This window comes from Juglans regia, chromosome 12 (assembly GCF_001411555.2).
Source record: "Juglans regia cultivar Chandler chromosome 12, Walnut 2.0, whole genome shotgun sequence".
In the NCBI taxonomy this organism is placed as follows: Eukaryota; Viridiplantae; Streptophyta; class Magnoliopsida; order Fagales; family Juglandaceae; genus Juglans; species Juglans regia.
Window position 1 is genome coordinate 605,179 of NC_049912.1, and position 23,875 is coordinate 629,053.

A 23,875-nucleotide genomic window follows, 5' to 3' on the forward strand; every position below is an offset into this window, starting at 1 on the left:
ACCCAAACACACTATCATCTTAGCTTGATCACCTCCTATATTATCCAATATAAGATAACATTTCCAATAGTTTGTTATACCTATATCTTTAGATTTGAAAAGATTTATATCCTTAAATTTGGAAAACCCATAGCCTTGCACCTTATAAGCAAAATATCTTAAAGTTCGCATAATCAATAATCTTTTAACTGAGATAAGAATCATTTCCTAGAATGTGCAGAAACTATAACCTTAAATTCAATTATAACCCCCAAAATTCTACAAAGTCCATAACCATAAATCTGATAATAATTATTCTCTAAAGTCCACAGAATCTATAACCACGAATTTCATATAAATCATTCCTTAAAAGTCTATAGAATCTGCAACCTCAGATTTGACCAACTCTATACTCTAAAACCTAGCATTCGATCAAGCTTATATACATCTTCAAAATCCAAACCTTAAATCTTATCAAGCTCATAGACTAGGCCTACATAATCTAAAACCTCAATTTTCATAAAAATCATTTTTTAAAGTCTGTAAAATCTAAAACCTCAGATTTCGTAGGGCAAATTCCATAAATTCTGCAGAATCTAAAACCTTAAATATCATCAAAATTATCTCTTGGAGTCTGCAGAATTTTAAAACCCTAGATCTCACCAAAAAATCACTTTTAAAGTTTGCGGAATCTCAAACTTGGCTCTGATAATAACAGTAACACCCAAATGGAAGGTCTAAACTATATGGCCTATACTCTAAAATGAGTAGTTAATGATACAATCAGAGCCCCATTGGAACCCTATAAAGAGCAAGAACTTCCCCTTCTGAAACAATGTGAGATCTCATACACCACCTAATCCTAATTTTTATCATATGATGTATCACATCTATATTATTTAGACTCTTTAATATATACTACCTTTGCAGTTGGAGACACAATCGATTTATCTAATTAGTCTATCATTGCAAATAATTTGTGCATGTATTCAGTGTCCTTGTATCTAGCGCCTACGAATCTCATTCATCAATTTGGGTAGCAAAGTTGTGGCGCCCTTCCCAAAACATCTAGTATGTTTTCATGCATTATGATCAAACAATCATGAGTGCACATCTTTCGTTCAAAATTGCAATAGAAAATATCATTTTTATAGTGCCTTCTAAACGAATTAAGTCTGAGAACCTTGAGTGACATTGATTCAAGAGTCAAAGGCTCAGGAGTCAATTGACAATTATGAGCAGTTTACAAAGGATCCTCTCCATTTTCAATAAAAATGAACAACTCATCCATATATTTAGTGCAAAAATAAGTTATTTTGGTCATTATGTTTCTAATAAGGATTAGATAAATAAGTAAAATGACTAAAACCGTCATATGTTTATTGAAATTACCCAAGTATTCCTGTAATGCAGCAGAAATATCTACCAATTCACTCAACAAATTTGTTAGTATTCAAGCATGTAATTAATTTAATAATTAAACAATAACATAAAATAAATAAATTGCATAACACTAAGATTGATATCGAAGGGAAACCCTTTAAAGAACTTTTTAAAGGTAAAACCCTACCGGGCAGCCAAACCCCGAAAATCAATTTTATTATTTGAAAATTCATTACAAGTACTCATCAATTACAAAACATTTGCAACTTGACTCTCTCACTTGCCTAGACAAACAACCTGTTTGTCTTCTACTGAAGTAACAGCCAGAACCTCTGGTCATCTTCAAATATTGCCTTTCCTCCTAGAACTCTAGGGACTGAAATCCAATCACACGATCTTCCACGCTCGAAGTACGATCACACTCAAAGAGATATCACAAATATGAAAATCCACTAAGAAATTTTCTCACCAAAATAATACACTAAAAAGTGCTCTAGAAAATATGTAGATCTAAATCTCTACAAATACTAATCAATAGGATCCCTTAAATAAACAATCTGAAATCAATTCCAATTGAAGTAAGATTCTGCTGACGGAACAAATCTAATAAAAATTTCAGGTGCAGCAGGAATCTACTAACGAGATAACTCTGCTGATAGACTGCTAACAGCCCGTGCTGAAATTTCATCAGATAACTACTTTAGAAAACTTTTTGATAGTTCGAAATTTTTTCTGCTTGATATCTTCTTTTTGAAACTTCTATCCAGATCACTTGATATCTCATATCTTTCCGAACATTCAGGCTTCGTTTGGATCATCAATCCATCTCAACTCATCTCAACTTATCATTACAATTTTCTCAAATTTCAACACAAAATATAATAAACAATTTAACTTTTTCAAATCCCAAAATAAAAATAATATTAAAAAATAATATTCTAATAATATTTTATCATCTCAACTTAACTCAACTCAACTCACTTCAACATCCAAAAGTAGCACCAATCTTGATCAAAAGTCTTTTAAACCTTTATCTATTCAACCATTTATCTTAGAATTCACATATTCATAGATAAAGATAAAATTTTATCTATTAATCTATTTATCTTTGAATTTAAATATTCATAGATAAAGATAAAGACAAACATTTATCTATTAATATACTTATCTTAGAATTTAACTATTCATAGATAAAGATGAAAACAAATTACATTCATCCAATAATTCAAATAGGTCTTAGTCATCTAATTCTAACCAACAAACTTTTACATCAACATTTATACTAAGCAGATAGTATCAATTTAAAGTGAAATGGAGACAATGATCTTAATATCCATAATTTACAGATGATCGGCGCATCAAAGCTTCTCTTGTTAGGGTGAAAGCAAAACTTTAAATGCTTAACCACTTGAAGTCCTCTGTGGTCCAGCTCTTGACAATGAACTGATCATGGATGACTTTGGGACTGATATTGATTGGCAACGAAATAATGCAAGAGGTGGCACATGATGTTTGTCTCTGCCTCTCCTTGTAATTAATTTGAGATCACTTTGCATGTGCCATGCCTCTTTGATCGACGATGATACTATGATTGACGATTTGACGTTTAATAATGCAATATTTGACCATTTCATAAACTAATTCCACGCATTTCAACACAACAAGAGTAAAGACCTTACAACTGTCGAAAAGATGATCAAGTCAATGACATTCTGAAAGAACTTTAGCCCTTAATCTCCCAACATGATTCCTTAAAAGTAAGAATAATAACTAAAAGAATAATAACGGGAAAACCGATCTTAACATTATTATTCATAAAGCATGCGTTCGAATTCATTATTCCATATGTAAGGACAGTTTACATTGCCTTTTTTTTTTTGTTATTTATGTTTTTTGTGTTGGAGTGAGCTGTAAAATGGGGAACAAATCGGACTAATTATAGGAAGTCTTTTATTGTAAAATCCCGCTGTTAGAGGGTCAACCATAATGTCTAGCCTTTGATTTCGTATATCCTAGAATAGCTTCATCCTGTATCTATATATATACTCTTGTACTCTGTTATGAATTTATTATTGGAAACAAAAAGGAAAACTTTGACATGGTATCAGAGCCTGCCACAGGACGAATGTGGGCCTACACTACTTACCTCGTGACAAGGACCAGAAAAAATAATGGCCTGCACGTGAGGGAGGGTGTTGAGGAATAATCCCACATTGACTGTGGACAAGGTCTTGGGCATGTTTATAAGCAATGAGCAATCCTCTCTTATACAACCGGTTTTATGAGATGAGTTAGGCCCATGAATTTCATCATGGTATCAGAGCGGGATCCTAGGATCTTTGCTCCATTCACCCACTAACCAGAAGCTCTGGTATTCAGCAACCATGGCAGAGTCCAGTCTTGATGATTGGACGACCAAAATGACAGAGGCCTTGACCAGAGTCCAGACCTCTTCTCACACCCCATTTGATTCTTCGACTGTTCCCATTGGCATTAAGTTGGATGGTTCTAACTATGCCTTATGGTCCCAAGTTGTCGAGATGTATATCTCTGGCAAAGACAAACTCGGGTATATTACTGGCGACTCCCCACAACCTCTTGAAACAGATCCATCCTTCCGAAAATGGCGGACTGAAAATGCCATTGTCAAAGGATGGTTGATCAACTCAATGGAATCCTCCCTGATCGGCAATTTCATTCGATTCCCGACTGCAAAACAGGTTTGGGATTCTATTGCCACAACTTACTTTGATGGGACTGATACATCCCAAGTATATGATCTTCGGCGTCGTGTAACTCGTACGCGACAAGCTGGTGTATCCATTGAAAAAGATTACACTGATCTTCAAGGCCTATGGCGCAAAATTGATTTCCATCGTCCTAACCTGATGAAATGTGCGATTGATATTCAGAAATATAACTCCATTTTACAGGAAGAAAGAGTCTATGTCTTCCTTGATGGCTTAGATGACCGGCTGGATAACATTCGCAGTGATGTACTTCAATTACAACCTTTTCCTACAGTTGAGCAGGCCTATGCCCATGTTCGGCGAGAAGATATTCGGCAAATTGTTATGACATCTAGTGGAGACAGTGCCTCTGGTGCAGTTATGGTGTCTAAAGGTTTCAAACCAAGGAAGTTGAACCCAACATCCAAATCTAAGCCTCAATCTGATGAAGGAAAATGCACACACTGCGGCAACATGAAACATACCCGTGAGACTTGTTTCAAATTACATGGGTATCCTGATTGGTGGAGTGATTTTCAGGCAAAGAAAAAACGTGAGGGAGCTGGCACAAATGAAGGCACAGGCAGAGCAGCTATAGTCAATGCTGAACCACAATTGTCCCTTACTGCACAACTCGAATCCACAAATAATTTCGCACCACTCAGTGATCAAGGTAACTATGGACAAGTGTGTATTACATCTCATTCTCGGGCTGATGGTATGTGGATTATAGACTCCGGGGCCACCGATCACATGACGTTTGATTCCCATGATTTTTCGCACATCACTCAGCCCAGACGAACTCGCATTGCAAATGCTAATGGAGTTCAATATCCGGTTACAGGGGCTGGAACAGTTGCCTTATCCTCTTCCCTTTCATTATCTCACACTTTACTGGTTTCTTCTCTATCAAATAAACTGCTATCTGTTAGTCAACTTACAACAGACCTCAATTGTGTGGTGTTAATGTATCCTACCTTTTGTCTTCTTCAGGATATTCTCACCAAGGAGATCATTGGGCGTGGTACTAAAAAGGGGGGACTATACTACATGAATGACTTCATCTCAGGAAGAGCCAATCACATATACCATGCACCTAGTGACAAAGAAAGGCAAATTTGGCTTCTGCACAATCGCTTGGGGCACCCCTCGTTTGGATATTTGAAACATTTATTTCCAGCTTTATTCTCTACTTTACAGCCCTTAGATTTTAAGTGTAAGACACGCATCGTTGCCAAAAGTCATAGAGTCCCTTATCATGTACGCCAAACCAAACGGGATGTACCTTTTTCTCTAGTACACTCAGATGTATGGGGACCCTCTCCAGTACCTACTCCATCTGGTATTAAGTGGTTTGTAATTTTTGTTGATGATTGCACTAGAATGACGTGGTTGTATTTGCTTAAACGAAAAGAAGAAGTTTTTGGTGTTTTTCAATCATTCCATGTTATGGTCCAAACACAGTTTTCAACCAAGATCAAGACCCTTCGTACTGACAATGGAGGGGAATATGTCAATAAAAAATTTCAAACTTACTTCCAAACCCATGGCCTTATCCATGAAACTTCATGCTCCCAAACCCCGCAACAAAACGGCACTGCCGAAAGGAAGAACCGACACATCTTAGAGACAGCACGAGCTCTATTAATTGGAGCACATGTACCTCATCGGCACTGGGATGATGCTGTGGCTACTGCAGTGTATTTACTCAATCGAATGCCTTCTAAAGTCTTAAACTTTCAAACCCCTTTACAGATTCTTTCAAGCCATGTTTCCTTGCCCACTGTCTTAATGCTTTCTCCACGGCTGTTTGGCTGCGTTGCGTTTGTTCATCTCCATAAGAACCAACGTACCAAGTTGGATCCTTGTGCAATCCGATGTCTTTTCCTGGGGTATGCTCTGCATAAGAAAGGGTATCGGTGCTACGACCCTCTTACCAACCGTACTTACATCACCATGGATGTCACATTTCTCGAATCGGAAACCTTCTTCCCATCCCCGACAACCAAATCATCTCTTCAGGGGGAGCCTCAAGATGAAGAGTTGAGTTGGTTGGCAACTGCATGGCCCTAATTTGAATGCAACTCAGAGGAGCCTAATGATGAAGACACCGAGACAAGGCTGCATGTTGAGAGCTCTCCAGTGGTAGATATGGATGGTGTGGAATCTCATGAATCTCCTGCAGCTGCAGGTGATATAGTCATACCAGTTGAGTCTGAAAATGTGGAACGTACTGAAGCCGAATTCTCATTTCCTGAGATTGAAGTTGAAGCTGAAGGCCCCTGTCCTGAGAATGAAGTTCCCCACTCTTTAGTACCCGAAGGCCCTTCTCCTGAGAATATCACTGAGGTAAGTTTCCCTACCATTTCATCTCCCACCAATAATTTGAATGCAACTGTGCAATATGTATTACCTGACAGACACAATCGGGGCAAGCCACCAAGCCGATACTCTCCAGAAGTGGAAGATAGACGATCCAAATATCCTATTGCCAACTATGTGTCTACTCACGGGCTATCCGAACCACTCAAGACCTTTGCACATCAACTATCCTCAGACAATATTCCCAAGAATATTGAAGAGGCATTTTCTGATCCAAGATGGGGTCAAGCAATAAAGGAGGAATTCGAGGCATTGCAGAAAAATGATACTTGGAGGCTAGTTTCACTGCCGGAAGGAAAGAAGACAGTAGGGTGCAAGTGGGTTTTCTCCATTAAATACAATGCTAATGGATCAATTGACCGATACAAAGCGAGGCTCGTGGCAAAGGGATATACTCAGACATATGGTATTGATTATCAAGAAACTTTCTCGCCGGTGGCAAAGCTAAACACTGTTAGAGTTTTGTTATCTCTTGCAGCAAATTTAGATTGGCCATTACACCAATTTGATGTAAAAAACGCATTCCTCCATGGCAATCTAGAAGAAGAAGTTTTCATGGACCCTCCACCAGGGTACTCGGCAGGGAATAAAGTTGTGTGTAAGCTACAAAAAGCCTTGTACAGATTGAAACAATCACCTCGTGCATGGTTTGGACGATTCAGTACAGCTATGAAAAAATATGGTTTTCTACAAAGTAACTCGGACCACACTCTCTTCCTTAAGCACCAATCTGGAAAAGTGACAGTATTGATTGTCTATGTAGACGATATGATCATTACGGGTAATGACCAAGAAGAAATTTCTAGACTCCAAGAACAACTATCAGCTGAATTCGAAATGAAGAACCTAGGAGGACTCAAGTACTTCCTAGGGATCGAAGTGTCTAGATCAAGCCAAGGCATATTTTTATCTCAGAGAAAATATATATTAGACTTGCTGTCTGAAGTTGGGTTACTGGACTGTAAACCAGCCGAGACCCCCATTATACAAAATCATAAACTTGGGGAATATATCGATCAAGTGCCTACTGATAAAGAGAGGTATCAGCGAATAGTTGGCAAGCTCATCTACTTGTCACATACTCGACCGGATATAGCTTACGCTGTGAGTGTAGTGAGCCAATTCATGCACTGTCCGAGTGAAGATCACATGAATACAGTAACTAGAATATTGCGGTACCTAAAGTCTTCTCCTGGAAAAGGGCTAATGTTTTCCAAAAATGGTCATTTGAAGGTTGATGGCTACACCGACGCTGACTGGGCAGGAAATATGTTAGACAGGAAATCAACCTCAGGCTATTTCACATTCGTAGGAGGCAATCTTGTTACATGGAAGAGTAAGAAACAGAAAGTGGTCGCATTATCTAGTGCTGAAGCAGAATTCCGAGGAATGGCCAAGGGCCTATGCGAACTTCTCTGGCTTAGGAGGTTACTAACCGAGATCGGCTTTGCTCCCAACTCAGAAATGAATCTGTTCTGTGACAATAAAGTAGCCATTGATATCTATCATAATCCTATCCAACATGATCGGACCAAGCATGTTGAGGTCGATCGTCACTTTATTAAACAGAATGTTGAAGAGAAAATTATTCGATTCCCATTTGTTAAGTCTGAGGACCAGTTAGCAGATGTACTCACGAAAGCAGTATCTAGCAGAAACTTTCACATCTCACTTGACAAGTTGGGCATTAGAGACATCTATGCACCAACTTGAGGAGGACTGTTGGAGTGAGCTGTAAAATGGGGAACAAATCGGACTAATTATAGGAAGTCTTTTATTGTAAAATCCCGCTGTTAGAGGGTCAACCATAATGTCTAGCCTTTGATTTCGTATATCCTAGAATAGCTTCATCCTGTATCTATATATATACTCTTGTACTCTGTTATGAATTTATTATTGGAAACAAAAAGGAAAACTTTGACATTTTGTTCTTACATTTGATATTTAGCTCATGTAAAGATAAAATATAAATAATTAAAACTACCAATTCCCATCAAATTAAGTTTTTGAAATAAGAAGTAGTGATTTAATTATTTAATTATATTTTTTCGCTTCGACCAGCTTCTTACTAATGAATTTTTTGGGGCGTAGTATTTTCAATTAAAAGCAGCACAATCACGACGAATGTTGCCATTCTTCCCTGTCTTGACCCCGACGCGACCGAGCTTGGTGATGGCGGAGACAAAGGCGGTTTCAAAGGCAGTAGTGCTGACTGCCCAACTGTTTACAGTTGGCCTGGACCTTGTGTCCGTGAACAGAACTTGGTCCGAGCTGAACAGTCCCTTGCCTTGTTGCAGATTCTTAAAGTATGCTTTATCAAAGGTATTGGGCGAGATTGGGTCCATGTTGACGACTATCGTGGGGTCCACATTCTTTGGACACTGTGATTGCAGCTGAGCTGCATAATTCTTGTCCAGCGTAGGGTCCACTGGGTTTTGACGGCTGAAATTGTATATCCGGTTTGCAAATCGGCCGCAGTGAGAGAATCCGACGGTATGTGCAGCTGCAATATTAGATTAATTAATATGCAAATCATACAATTTTTTTCCCCCATGATCACATTCTTATTATATGTTAGGTATATAGCACATGAAGCACGCAAAAAGACAGTTTGAGTAGTACTACGTACGTATACTCTGAGTTGGAAAATAATTCAGGATCATTCATCGTATTCTATTTCGGAACGACGAATGATGGAAATAGAATGCGACGTGTGATGATCACGGGACCATATATATATATATATATATATAGGAAATTGTTAAATGTATTTAAGAAAATTTTATAAAAAAATTTATTTTTCTACATGTCAATTATTAATAAGTTAAAGATTATGAAATTTAAAATTTAAAATTTAAGTTTTAAAAGAAAACTAATAAAATAAATATTGTAAGTAAAAATGTAACTAGTCCTTATATATATACTGGGAAATGCTATATCTCCCGCTTGGAGCTCCCGCTTGAGATTAGTGTATTTTTTATGTGTTTTTTTTTAAATTATTTTTTATATAGATTTTTTTAATAATTTTAAATATTTTTAAAAAATAAAAAAATTTAAAATATTATTAAAAAATACTTTCTTAATCACGAAGTAAAATAAAAAATCATAAAAAAATATTTTTTTATTTTACTTCGTGATTAAGGAAGTATATTTTAATGAATTTTTTTTTACTTTCTAATTAAGGAAGTATTTTTAATGATGTTCTAAATTTATTTTATTTTTTTAAAAATATTTTTTATAATTTTTTATTTTACTTCATGATTAAGAAAATATTTTTTAATATATATTTTTTTACTTTCTGATTAAGAAAATATTTTCTGAATGATGTTTTAAATTTATTTTATTTTTTTAAAATATTTTAAAATAATAAAAGATCTATATAAAAAATTACTTAAATAAAATACATGTAAAATAACACTACACCCCAGCAGGAGCCCCCAGCGGGGGCTGTAGCATCACCCATATATATACATCATTCACAGTTTAGACCAATATAAGAGGCCTGGACGTTTTACTGTCCGAATTTGGAAAGTAATGCAGTGACATAGAATTTAAAAATATTTCATCGCGAATTCGTAAAGAAGAATATTTGATCTGTGCATGAGAGGTTCTTTTGAGTTCTATGAAATTTTTTTTTATTTTGTTTGTTACAAAAATTAAGGTAAGATGTTTTGATGAGTGAGATTACCTTGATTTAAAGACATGACGTGGATTGATTTTTTTTTTTTTTTTTTGAGAATTTAATAATAATAATAAATCTGATTTCCAAAGATCACGTAGAGATCACATGAGTCTGTAATAGAATTTGCAGTTGCACTTTGTAAAATCAAGGACATAGGTACACACGGCGACAGTAGTAGTGGAGGGTGTTGCGTAGACGTGCATGCATGCGTACCTGAGAGAGCAACCATATCCGTTTGGGAGAGACCATTGGCAGCAAACATTGTATTGAGCTGGTCCAAATTAAATAATGGCTTTGGCAGCTTCCCTTCTACGCTCGTTGCTTTTGAGCTCACCCCGTCCATTCTTCCCAACTCCACAGCATAAGAAGGCCCCCCAGACTACACCTCATCATGATCATCATTTAACCCCACATTTAGATATTTTGATTACCTTTTCTTATTATTGAGAGCAGAAAAAAGAAACGACAAATCTAAACTCATCATCCTCTTATCATTCCTCCATGATCTAAAAACTATTTATTATGTTTTATTTATCTACAAATATCAAAACGTTGAGAGGATAGTGCTTCTAAAGAGATTGAAGTATAATTTATAATGAGATCAAGAATGAAAGACTGTGGACTCTATGAGAACGTTGAAGCAACCAACCAGTGCAATGACGTCTCGGGTTGCCATTGCGAGAATATCAGCGCAGGAGACTTTGTTTTTGCAGCTTGGGACAGCATCAACAGCTTCTTTGGCTTTGATCACGGTGTCAAAGCCATCCCCTGCCAAGGACAGATTATCAGGGTGGTCCTTCTCCGCCTTGTTGCTTCCAGTAGACTGTATAATTACAGAGGCATCACAACCCTACAATTTTTAATTGAGTTATTTACTTACCATCAGACACAGCTAGTATGCAGTAAAACCCGAAATGATCAGCAAATGGAGAACTGGTACTTAATTGTAGCGTTCAACATGAAATGATCTCATGTCTGTCGTTGTTATGTGTCATTTTTTAAATTTTACCTGGACAAAGCAGTCATGAAAAAAGAGACGGATAGTTGCAGCAACTGCGACCGAAGTTTGTTCAACTTTCTTTCCAACTGCATCTCTTACGATGGTTTCGACATTGGGGCAGACGTTGGCATAGTAGTTTTGCTTTAGTTGTGCCGACACTGTGTAAGGGTAGAGGCCGCAGAAACCTAAGATCAAAAGTGACCACGCAAGAACAAACCGAGCATCCATTTGAGTGGCCAATCCGAAGCTTTGCACTATCGGAAGATTTCTTATATATATGTACCAGTGCTATCTATATGGGTGTCTCTACTACTCGATGCATGGTTTGGAGTGAATTAAAAGGGACGTATATATCTAGAAAGATCAAAGGAGCTGTAGTGGATGAGTGGTCACAAACTGCACCCACTTGATGAATTAGAATCTTCTCTAGTCTCTTTAGCCATGCAAGAACATATATATTGCTGTTATTATTAGAACACATTACAAGAAAAATGAGTTTTTTTTAACTATTTGTTTGCGGTAAAAAAATTATTTATAATTAAAATAAATTTATTTTAACTATAAATAATCATTTTGTTAAAATTAACTGACCATAAATAAGTAGTTTTCTTGTAATGACATAAATTAAGCCATTAAATTCAACTCATGTCCATCATGTATTATCAGTTCGAACCAATTAATTATTGTTAAAGCTAACGGAAATGATCAGTTTGATTAAGACATTGATTTTGGGTCTGTTAATTTACATATATCAATATACGTAAATTAGCCACCTCGGATAAAGGTCTTATCCAGAAACTATATACAACCACATATTTGAGTACTTTCAGAGCACGAGAAAAATGAAAACCCAAAACGTGTTCGATCTTTTTAAGTGAAGAGAATATCATGGATCGAACGTGGTCCAGACTCCAAAGAGAAATACATGTGTGGGTGCGAGACAGAGAGATCATGAGTGGCTAATAAGTGAGTACCATCCCCACCACCACAACAACATTTTAGGATATTCAATGCACGCTACGTATAATCATACCAACTGTTAAAAGAATAAAATTAAAAGAAAAAGAAACATTCTTCTGTAAATGTATATATTCCGTATATCTGTACATGAGTCTTACATCACTTTATATTGGCACCAAGCCATGAGTGTCCAGAGGACAAAGAGGTAATTCTAAGATAAGTTTGTTATAACAGAAAGCAGAGTATTAAAGCTTCTAGAGCTGCTGAGTTGGATTAGCTAGCTTGGATTTATTTGAGTGTATAGTTTCTTGAGTAAGGTTGATACGCCCCCTCGAGTCAACTGGGGTATCAATCACAGTAAGACTCGATCTTAGACTGAAGAAACGATCAGAAACCAATGGCTTAGTGAACACATCAGCAAGTTCATCTTTGCTGCTGCAGAATTGAACTTGAAGTGTCTTTGCTGCTACTCTATCTCGAACGAAGTGAAAGTCCACATCCATATGCTTGGTTCTTGAGTGATACACTGGATTGGAGTTTAAGTATGTTGCTCCAAGGTTATCACACCACAGAACAGGTGGTTGAAAAAGTGAGAAACCAAGATCCTTAATCAAGGTTTGTAACCAAATAAGTTCTGCTGTTGTGTTTGCCAAGGATTTGTATTCAGCTTTTGTACTTGAACGAGCAACGGTATGTTGCTTGCGGGAACTCCAGAAAATCAAATGATTGCCCAAAAATATACAGAAACCTTCTGTAGACCTCCTATCATCAGGGCATCCAGCCCAGTCTGCATCTGAGTAGGCATGAAGTGTAAAACCAGTTCTTTTATTGGAGAAAAACAATCCATGATTAATGGTGGATTTGAGATATTGAAGAATTCTTTTTACTGCTGTCCAGTGAGTGTTTTTTGGTTCATGCATGAATTGGCAAACTTTGTTAACAGCAAATGAAACATCAGGTCGAGTTAGAGAGAGGTACTGAAGACTACCAACAATGCTTCAAAACAAAGTGACATTTTCAAAAGATGGAGAATCAAATTTAGAGAGACAGGTTGAAGCAGACATGGGAGAAGAAATTGGATTGGCAGCAAGCATATTAGTTTTCTTTAACAAATCAGAAATGTATTTTCTTTGTGAAAGAAGTAAACCATCACTGAGATAATTAAGCTCTAAGCCAAGAAAATAAGACAAATTACCCAAATCAGTGACAGGAAAGGCACGACCCAAGGAATCAAGTAATTGATCAACATCAGAATTAGAGGATGATGTAATAATCATATCGTCTACATAGACAAGAATAAAAATACAGAGATTACTTTTATGCAGAATAAACAATGATGGGTCACCCTTAGACACCACAAAGCCATAATTATGGAGCCAGGAACTAAGTTCTAAGAACCAAGCTCTCGGAGCTTGCTTAAGACCATAAATGGCCTTGTTTAATTTGCAGACAAAATTAGGCCGCACAGAATCAATGAATCCTTGCGGTTGTTGCATGAAGACAGTCTCAGTGAGAGTGCCATGAAGAAAAGCATTTTGTATGTCAATTTGCCTAAGATTCCAACCTTTAGAAACAGCAAGAGATAAAACTAAACGAATGGTTGAGGGTTTTACCACAGGACTGAAAGTCTCAATATAATCAATACCGTGCTGTTGGTGGAAGCCTTTAGCCACAAGCCTCGCTTTCCTTCGTTCAATAAAGCCATCGGGTCTTAGCTTGGTACGAAATACCCATCTGTAACCAACGACATTAGTGATAGAGGAATGAGGTACAAGGGTCCATGTGTTTGTTTTGACAAGGGCTTCAAATTCTTTGGTCATGACTAATTTCCATTCAGGAAATTTTGAGGCAACATTGAAGGAGGTGGGATCATCGGGAGTTATGGCAGTGGAGAGGTAGCAGTGGCGAGTTGAGAATGGAACCGTGCCATCAATGATGATGCGAGGACGAGAAGAATTTGTATGGGATCGTGTAATTATGGGAGAACGAGGAGGATTTAAGAAAGGAGGATTTTGAGAAGGTAAAAGGGAGGATTCGGCGAGAGGATTGAATGTAGGGTTCGGTGCAGAGAGATTTGGGGGAGAAATCGCAGAGTTCGTAGAAGAGGAGGAGTCTGAAGTGGGTTCATGGAGTGAATTAATGATGGGCTGAGAAGAGAAAGTGTTGATGGGCCTGATTTGTGATGTGGGCCGAGGATGATTAGAGTGTTGAGGAGAGAAAGAAGACAAAGGAGTGGGAGCTGGACCCAGAATGGAGGCACAGGGAAGGGAAACTGTTTGTGAGTTGGGCTGGGCGCAGGGGAGCGAAACAGTTTGTGGGTTGGGCTGGGCGTGAGATGGAGTTTTGGTGAGCTGATGGTAAGGAAAGCTTTTCTCATTAAAAACAACATCTCGAGAAATATAAAGGCGGTTGGAATGTTGATCAAGACATTTGTAACCTTTGTAAGTTGGACTATATCCAAGAAAAAGACATGATGTGGAGCGGAAACTTAGTTTATGGCAATTGTAAGGACGGAGATTTGGCCAACATACACAACCAAAAACCTTTAAAAATGAATAATCCGGGGGTTTGTGGTACACCATAAAATATGGAGTACGATTTTGCAAAACTGGTGTGGGGAGTAAATTAATGAGATATGTGGCTGTTTCAAACGCATCATCCCAATAAGACAAAGGGAGAGAGGCTTGAGCTAAAAGTGCAAGGCCAGTTTCGACAATGTGTCGATATTTTCTTTCAACAAGTCCGTTTTGTTGATGTGTGTGGGGACAAGAAAAACGATGTGTAATTCCAAGGCTTTTGCAAAAATTTGTGAGAGGACGAAATTCTCCTCCTGCATCCGTTTGAATAGAAATAATTTTTGAGTCAAAAAATCGTTTAGCAAAAGAAATAAAAGAAGAAAAAACATTAAGAACATCAGATTTGTTTTTAAGAGGAAAAAGCCATGTAAATCTAGTAAAATGATTCACTATTGATAGATAATACTTGAATCCATTTCTTGAAACAAAAGGGGCCGGACCCCATACATCAGCCCATAAAACATCTAAAGGTTTAACAGAATGAGTGGTGCCCACTTTAAAAGGTAACTGATGGGCTTTTGCTGGAGGACATTGAGAACAATTGAAAGAGGTGTTTGGGAAATATGGCAAGCAGGTGGTGCGCAGGACACGAGCAACAATTGCAAGAGACGAATGACCGAGCCTTTGATGCCAACAATCCAGAGAAACTTTTTCACCAATGTAAGCGGATGGAGGTGTAGATTGAAGAGACGATGGAAAGAGATAGAGACCATTACTCGTTGGACTGCTGATGAGGAGCTTGTTGGTCCGATTGTCCTTTACCAAAAAATGAGTGGCATGGAATTCAGAAAAGCATGAGTTAGCAACACAGAATTGCATAACAGAGACCAGATTTTTTGTCATTGAAGGCACATGAAGAAGATTATGAAGTTTAAAAGAAGTAGAGTTGAGAGAGAGTGAAGAATCACCAATGTTTTGAATCGATTGCCCAGTTTCATTGCCAACTCGCATCTGCTCAATGCCATTGTATGGTTCGGATGAGAGATTCAGCTGGGATAGATCATGTGTAATATGGTGAGTAGCAGCACTGTTAGGGTACCATGTAGAATCGGGTATGGTTGAAGGTGATGTATAATTAGCAGAGAAGGATCTGGGTGGATCATACTGGTGTGCATGGTCAAACCGAAAATGGCATTGGAGGGCAACATGGCCCACCTTGTTGCACACCTGACAGGTTGGTCTAGTGGTTTGGGAATTTTGGTTTTGAGAGTTTGAATTGTGGTTGGGAGAAAACCTTCCTCTATTAGAAGAGAATCTGCCTTGTCCACGGCCATTACGACCACCACGATAGGAACCTTTCCCTCGTTGGTCACGAGAGCTAAAATTAGCAGATGCCTCAAAAGGATTTTGAGGACTTGTGCTTCGAGCAATGTGGCTTAAGCGACTTTCATGAATGAGCAGTAAGTGATAGAGCTCATGGGGAGTCAGTGGGTCTGTTCTGGTAGTGATGGAAGTGACAAAGCTTTCATAGTTGGACCCAAGACCATTTAACAGATACGTGACAAAGTCTTTATCAGAGACACTATTTCCTGTGGCAACAAGGGTGTCCACTAACATTTTTACTCTGCTAAAGTAATCTGAGATATTTTGTTCACCACGACTCATGTTGGTAAGTTGAAAACGGATTTGAAAATCCTTTGCTTGAGAGTGGGAACTGAACATTTTCTCGAGAGAGACCCAGAGATCTCGTGATGTTTTTGCATTAATAACATGACTAATGATGGAATCTGATGAGGATGAAAATAAAATGCTTAAAATGAATTGATCCATACGCTGCCATGAGAGATAGGCAGGATTGATCTTTGTGGAGGAACTATCTGAGGAAGTAAGCAGATATGGAGGAGAGGACTGAGTCCCATCGACATATGAATAGAGGTCTTGGCCTCTGAGATAAGTCGATATCTGCACCTTCCAGAGCAAAAAGTTTTCATTGGTAAGTTTAAGAGTGACTAAATGTGAAAATGAAGAAGAAATAGGATTTGAAAATGAAGTTGAGCTTGTAGCCATGGTAGAAAAGGATCAAAGAGACTACTAGTCTTAGCAACTCTGATACCATGTTAAAAGAATAAAAAGAAAAAGAAACATTCTTCTGTAAATGTATATATTCTGTATATCTGTACATGAGTCTTACATCACTTTATATAGGCACCAGGCCACGAGTGTCCAGAGGACAAAGAGGTAATTCTAAGACAAGTTTGTTATAACAAAAAGCAGAGTATTGAAGCTTCTAGAGCTGCTGAGTTGGATTAGCCAGCTTGGATTTATTTGAGTGTATAGTTTCTTGAGTAAGGTTGATACCAACCAAGCATTTTAGGACTTGTTGGTTAGGGGACGACTTGGCTTTAGAAATGAGTAATATTTTAGCGGCCATGCATGGTTTTTCTTTTCTTTTTTTCTTTTTGCTTTTGTCAGAATCATACCAACCAAGCATGCTCAATATCGTCAGATCATGTTATACATATAACACTTACATATATATATATATATATATATGTATATATATATAAGGTTGCAAAATCACCATCATTATGGGACCAATACTCCGGCCCATATGAAACTAGCTAGAAAAGAAACATGAGAGAGAGAGAGAGAGAGAGAGAGAGAGAGAGAGAGAGCAAAAAACAGAAATGAAATGTGAATGAAAACTGATGAATCTCCTTAACTTGAGGGTCTCCATTAATAAGGATGCCCTATAACTTGTTGGATTTAAAGTTTTTTAATCTGTTAGTTCAATATATTTTGTGCGCTGCATTTCTCTCATTTTTGGATGTATTCATTTACTTGTTCTTTTCTATCCATTGACAAATTAACTTGCTTTGTAGCATGTGATAGGTTAGGTATATATGAGAGTAATAAAAAACACCGACAAGTTTGACCTAACTCTCATAAGAAACAGAGAGTAAAAAACAGAAAAGAGATGTCGATGAAAACTGAACTTTTTGTATTGACACACCAACATCATGCATGCTACTATATCAGATATTAACGAAATTTCATGGACATTCGTTTATTCTTATATTAACTGAACTAAGAATAACTGACTTGCTGACTTGGAGTTGCTGATCATGTGTACGTAACTGCTGAATAGATTATGTAAGAAAATAATTCATGTGGGTGGGACACATAGGCCGGGGAAAAATGCAACCGCATTTGACATTAACAATAAATTGAGAAATTTAAAAAAAAAAATTTGAAAAAATCAACTTCATTTCCAAATAATCGAATGAATCATGATCCATTACATAACTTATCTTCATTTCCAACTTCAAGGTCAACGTCTTGATTTCCTTGATTTATTATTAATTACTTTATTTGGTATATGGTTTTATGGCTTTCTCTGATCAATTGAAAGCTGCACAATCACGACGAATATTCCCATTGGTACCCTTCTTGACTCCGACCCGGCCTAATCTGGTTATGGCGTTGACGAAGACTTGCTTGAAGGCCGTCGAATTTCTTGCCCATCTATTCACAAAGGGCCTGGACCTTGCGTCTGTGAATAGAACTTGGTCCGAGGTGAAGAGGCCCATTCCCTGCACAAGATTTTTGAAGTACATATTATCAAAGCTCTGGGCCGTGTTTGGGTCCATGTTGATGGCAATTCTTGGGTCCACATTCTTCGGGCAGGCGGATTGAAGTTGAGCCGCATACGCCTTGTTTAGTGCTGGGTCTACCGGATTTTTAGTGCTAAAATTGTATATCCGGTTTGCAAACCTACTGCAATGAGAGAATCCGACCGTGTGAGCCGCTGCAAAACACAACATTCCATATATGGTTCATGTTAGCTAGATTTCTATCGTGCATCCATATCCTCCATGCACGTATGCACGCAACATTACAAGTGTTAATTTAGGAACACATACATGATTATTGCTAATTAAACTATTGACGAGATGGTGATGACGACCACGATAAATTATGATCGATTCCATAGTATATTCCTCAGTAAAAATGTTATATATTATATTCTCATCTCATTTTTATTATACTAGCTAGAGAATTAACGTTTTTGACAACAATTAAGCCATACCTGAGAGAGCAATCATGTCCTTTTGGGAGAGCCCATTGGCATTAAACAGGGAAGTGAGCTGATCTAAATTGAAGGTTGGCGAAGGCAGCTTCCCATTTACACTTGCAGCTGTTGAACTTAGCCCATCCAACCTTCCCAACTCAACCGCATATGAAGGTCCACCCGACTGCACCATTAATCATGCATTTTTCAGCACATCAATACATATATATATATTAGATGACGAGTATGGCCAACAAATTATTAAACTGAGCTTTATAAATTAATTAGGATGGATTAACGTAGATCGAACAAACCAGTTGAATCACATCTCGGGTCGCCATTGCGAGTATGTCAGCACAAGAGACCTTATTCTTGCATCTTGGGACTGCATCAACAGCTGCTTTGGCTTTGATTACTGTGTCGAATCCATCTCCTGCCAGTGAAAGGTTGTCGGAGTGGTCCTTCTCTGCCTTGTTATTTGCAGTGGATGCTATTATCACCGACGCATCACAACCCTACAATATTACATATTAATTAGGAACCAACTCAACGCCCGAGTTTAACATATATAGATCATATATATATATATATATATATATATAAATAAATAAATTACCTGGACAAAGCAATCATGGAAGAAGAGACGGATGGTAGCGGGAACTGTAACAAAGGTTTGTTGAAATTTGTTTCTGACTGCTTCTTTGACAATGTTTTCCACATCGGGGCAGGTTTTGGCGTAGTAATTTCGTTGTAGTTTTGCTGCTGTTGGGTAAGGGAAGAGGCACAAACTGATGATATTGATGCAAAGGGACAACACTACCAAATGATTAAACCGAAACATGATTTGATGATCAAAAGTTGCAAGTTTCAACGTACCTAGAAATTGAAACGGTGCAGAGATTTTATACACAGTATATAGGGCCGGGGTTGAACTTGAACTTGAATTATATATTAATTAGAGATCAGAGCTAAACATATAATAATTGTTAAGTGGCCGGGGAAAATGAGTACTGTACATGCAGGAGAAGAAGTCGTAATTGGTCATGACTGATTGATTATAAGCTTAGCCAGTTGGCCGATTAGATCAGAATCTCGTGATCATGATCATGATCATTGGGCAGTGGACGTTGGAGATCAAAATTGTAATTATTATTAGGTCTATATAAGTCGTTGATGATGATGGCTGATCAGTTAATGACTGCCTGGTTGTCAAAATATTATTCGATTTGGCTACTTAATGTAGGTTTATTTATTCAAAACAATTAATTCATTAGCATACGATCGATCGACACTTCACTACGTATATACAGCTCAGGGAAAAAAGAAAAAAGAAAAAACATATAATGTGAATGAAGAAGGCTGAAGCTGCTTCATGGAAAAAGTATAGGACGACTTTGACAATTAAACCCTCCGATTAATTAAACCCACATACGTACTTAAGAAAGTTAATAATTTCTGGCCTAGTGATCTTCAATGGAAATGAATCAAATCGGAGTAGATCTAGATGATGTTACAGCTGCTAGCTAGCTAGCTAGCTAGGCGGGCGTCTGTAGATCATCAGTTGGTAACACAAAAGACGGAGGGGTGGCGGGGCTACTAGTAGACATGGATCGACAGATGATCGATCTGACTTTGAATTAAGGAGTTTTCGTGAGTATATATGTTAATTAATGTATGTTATATATTACATCATGCGTGATAATTGGAACTAATTAATTAATTAATTGGAAGATCAACAAAAGATAATTAATTATATAAGCATAATTAGTTAGTGGGAGATAGATTTATGAAATAATTAGTTTTTGCAAGATTCAAGTGCACAGTTCCCTAGCCAGCTATATTCCCCATGATGACATTCATTCTATATATATATATATATATATATAATAACACTACTACGACCAAGATTAATTAGATTAATACTGTTGATGTATGTATATTCAAAGACGTGATCATATAACATAACTTGCGCAAGGGAAGAATGAAAAAAAGTAAAAAACGGTTCTGACCAATATATAAATATATATATACTAGTAAGATGTTACGTGCCTGAGGCACGTATGCGCAGTTCAAAACTCTAATATATTTTATTAAAATAAAAATAAAATACATATATCTTATTATTTTATTACTAATATATATCTTAAAAGTTATTGAAAGATAGGTTATTTGTAAATTATTATAATGCTTTCCTATTATAATGAATACGAAAAGATAAATCTACATAAATCTGTTTTCCTATTATAACGTATTTTCAAATTGGAAATTGAATCCATGATTATTATTATAATAAATCTGCTTTATTAGTATATTTAAAGATATTAATATTGGAATAAAAACCAACAGAAACCATAAAAGTAGCCATAAATAGAATATAAATGAAAATACAATTGTATCCTTGTGTCCTATAATTATTACAAACGGATGGAAAGTTAATGAAAACCAGCATATTTCGTTAAAACAAGAAATTTATGTTAAAACAAGAAAATTCTGTTTCATAGACTCTTTATATATAGAGAGAGATATAAAAGAGTACAAAAGATCAAATGAAAATTCATAGAACGACAATAATTATAATTTATTATAAGATAATTATTTATTTATACTCAGTTATTTTTTATTAAAATTATTATTTTATATTAAAATTATTCTGTTCTCTACAAAATCATTCTAATCATAAATAACATATCATAAATTTGTTTTTGGTAGGGACTTGGAATTTAGATTAATCCAAAATATTAACGATCCATTATCTCTTAATTTCATGAGTTCTCTGTTTTTGGAAAGTGAGGTGGACCCGACCCATCGGTTGCTATCTCAGCTGTGCCTGTGTAGGTAGACATTCTTAATCCTTACGTACTCATTCTTTATTACCCCGTAAATTAAGCTATAATAGATGAGGGAAGTTGTTTAGTTTTTGTTCTCTCTCTCTCTCTCTCTCTCTCTCTCTCTCTCTCTCTCTCTCTCATAGATAATGCAAAGCCGATAGATCGAGGCATCTCATTGGACAGGGAAAAGCCATGGTAAAGAATATTGGATTGATCTTTTGATAAAACTAGAAATATTTCCACATCAAATTAAATAAATAAATCCTCCGAAAAGGCAATCAATAATTTTGAATTAATATAAGCTACGTAATTCCGTTATCTTTTTATTAATTGTTTTCTATTATATATTCACTACAAGAAAACTGTTTATGTGTGGCTATTTAATTCCAGCAAAATGATTATTTACAATCAAAATGAGTCTATTTTGATTACAAATAATCTTTTCGTCGCAATTAAATGGCCACAAAAATTAATTTTTCTTCTAGCGATTTTAAGTTTTTTTTATTTGCTTCTTAAGAAAGCAATGGGGTTTGAATTTACCAATCATTAGTCGTGTTTCGCATATGGTCAATAATCTCATTGGGATGCTTTTTTATTTTTATTTTTGGGAAGTGAGCTGTCCATGATGAAATTATATATGTTGTATTAATATACTATATCTATAGGCTAGTCAACTTTGGTTACGTATAATCTACTCAGATCGAATCAAAACAAATTAATGGAAATTAAGATGCATGCATGATCAATATATATACACATATACATATACATACGTGTATATATATATATATCTTCACGTACAAGCCATTAGATATATCATATATATATATATATGGATTGGAACGATCGAGATCATTAATTATATATAGCCGAAAAAATGAATAATTGAGAGTGTGTTTAATTTTCCGAGGCTGTAAATTAAATAGTAGGTGGTTGCTCTTCGTAATTTCGATCGATGATCTACTTCTAGTACTGCATTAATTGTTCCATGCATGATTGGGAAAGTTGGTTTGGATTCATGGCGGCCGAGTGGTAAAAAAGTGTAATTTTTTTTTTCTTTTTTAATTAGTGAGATCTAGATTTTTGTAATAGTTCCATACATGAAATAGACTTGGTGCATGGAAGAAGGGTGTTGGATTCTTGGCCCATTTATTCCATTTATTTACAAAGTGTCTGGACCTATGGTAGGTGAATAGTCTCATCCCTTGCACAAGATTCAAGAACCACGCACGCACATATTGTAAATTATGGGTGGGTGTCTGGGTCCATGTTAACGGCCACTTGTCTTGGGATCGCGACCTCTCTACAACGAGATAATTCGAGCACCTGACCAAGGAAGAGACTCTGATCACAATGCTCGAATCTAGCAAATTATAAAGGCCGAATTGACGGGACTGCAACAATATACTTATAGGAAAAGTTATTTATTTTTTGCCCTCTCATATTCCTAAAAAGGCCTTGGGTGAATATAGGATGGACTATATGAGTTTACATCGGGTTTAGGCACTGATTTGTAAAGTGATTTTCTTGATATTTTTTGTTTTGCAAGCTAATTTTGGTTTGAACTGATTGCTTTAATTCGTACTTGTAGTTTGCTGTATAGTTATTAAAATTTTAGTTTGTACCCTCAAGTTTTTTTATTTTTAATCACGATTTTCTTTCGTCATAAGTGATGACTATCAATAAAATTAGAGTAAATACCGTGATCTTTCCAAGAAAAAAAAAAAAAAAACTTAGATTACCTGGTTGCTTTTCTAACGAGAATTCTTCCTACAACTTGTAATTTTAATTCTTGTTTCGTAGTCATTTAGATTCAAGATAACCTCAATATTGATTAGTTCTTCATTGTTGTTTAGAATCAAGACATGGTGCACGTTAAATCTTGGTCATAGAACCAAGTCATGTTGTAAGCTATCTTGAGGATTTCTATCTCGCGAATGAGATAACTAGAGATTGGTACGCGGTAGTAATATTGAAGCTAGGGTCTCTAATGTACAGAAAGTGAACTATAAAGACATTGTACGTGTACATACAAGTGAGAATCATTGACATAATCAAGTACTTCCTCTGCTGATATTTGGGAGATTGATCCTTTTCTCCCTTTTCGTATGCTGGTTTTAGCCCATTCTTTCTCCTATATATATATATATATATATATATATATATATATATATATATTTTTTTTTTTCCACCAAGGGAAGTTGAGGCTAAGATGTGCATGAATCTCTGACCACCAATGATGCACGAACCATGTTGGAGAGTTCTTGGAGTCTATATCTTTTTTTCTCGTCAATCACCAAATGCATGGGTCACATGCGTTGCCACATATGATGGCGTGCCAAGC

General features: G+C 36.5%; 2 protein-coding genes across 3 annotated transcripts; both read right to left on the reverse strand.

The window, feature by feature from the left end:
• Positions 1-8,330: 8,330 nt before the first annotated feature.
• Positions 8,331-11,454, reverse strand: LOC108988546 (peroxidase 35-like). 2 transcript variants are annotated; one of them, XM_018961836.2, is made up of 4 exons: positions 11,165-11,454; positions 10,805-11,005; positions 10,369-10,534; positions 8,331-8,976 (listed from the first exon to the last, which is right to left on the reverse strand). In XM_018961836.2, exons 1-4 carry the CDS (start codon positions 11,381-11,383, stop codon positions 8,570-8,572), a joined length of 993 nt encoding a protein of 330 aa, XP_018817381.2. In that variant the 5' UTR covers positions 11,384-11,454; the 3' UTR covers positions 8,331-8,569. The 2 variants fall into 2 exon arrangements, with proteins under 2 accessions (XP_018817381.2, XP_018817382.2); XM_018961837.2 differs by having other exon boundaries at positions 8,461-8,976; positions 10,805-10,978.
• Positions 11,455-17,910: 6,456 nt separating this feature from the next.
• Positions 17,911-19,630, reverse strand: LOC108988550 (peroxidase 73-like). Its single transcript, XM_018961840.2, has 4 exons — positions 19,320-19,630; positions 19,018-19,218; positions 18,722-18,887; positions 17,911-18,439 (listed from the first exon to the last, which is right to left on the reverse strand). Exons 1-4 carry the CDS (start codon positions 19,542-19,544, stop codon positions 18,033-18,035), a joined length of 999 nt encoding a protein of 332 aa, XP_018817385.1. The 5' UTR covers positions 19,545-19,630; the 3' UTR covers positions 17,911-18,032.
• Between the last annotated feature and the right edge of the window lie 4,245 nt (positions 19,631-23,875).

Excerpts from the sequence above, each read along its gene's own strand:
- LOC108988550 (XM_018961840.2), bottom strand. The coding sequence starts at position 19,544 with ATGTTTCGGTTTAATCATTTGGTAGTGTTGTCCCTTTGCATCAATATC. Across the intron at positions 19,219-19,319 it reads TCCATGATTGCTTTGTCCAG|GGTTGTGATGCGTCGGTGAT; the intron begins GTAATTTATTTA and ends GTAATATTGTAG. Across the intron at positions 18,440-18,721 it reads GGACATGATTGCTCTCTCAG|CGGCTCACACGGTCGGATTC; the intron begins GTATGGCTTAAT and ends TGTGTTTTGCAG.
- LOC108988546 (XM_018961836.2), bottom strand. The coding sequence starts at position 11,383 with ATGGATGCTCGGTTTGTTCTTGCGTGGTCACTTTTGATCTTAGGTTTC. Across the intron at positions 11,006-11,164 it reads TTCATGACTGCTTTGTCCAG|GGTTGTGATGCCTCTGTAAT; the intron begins GTAAAATTTAAA and ends TAAAAATTGTAG. Across the intron at positions 10,535-10,804 it reads CCCGAGACGTCATTGCACTG|TCTGGGGGGCCTTCTTATGC; the intron begins GTTGGTTGCTTC and ends GATGAGGTGTAG.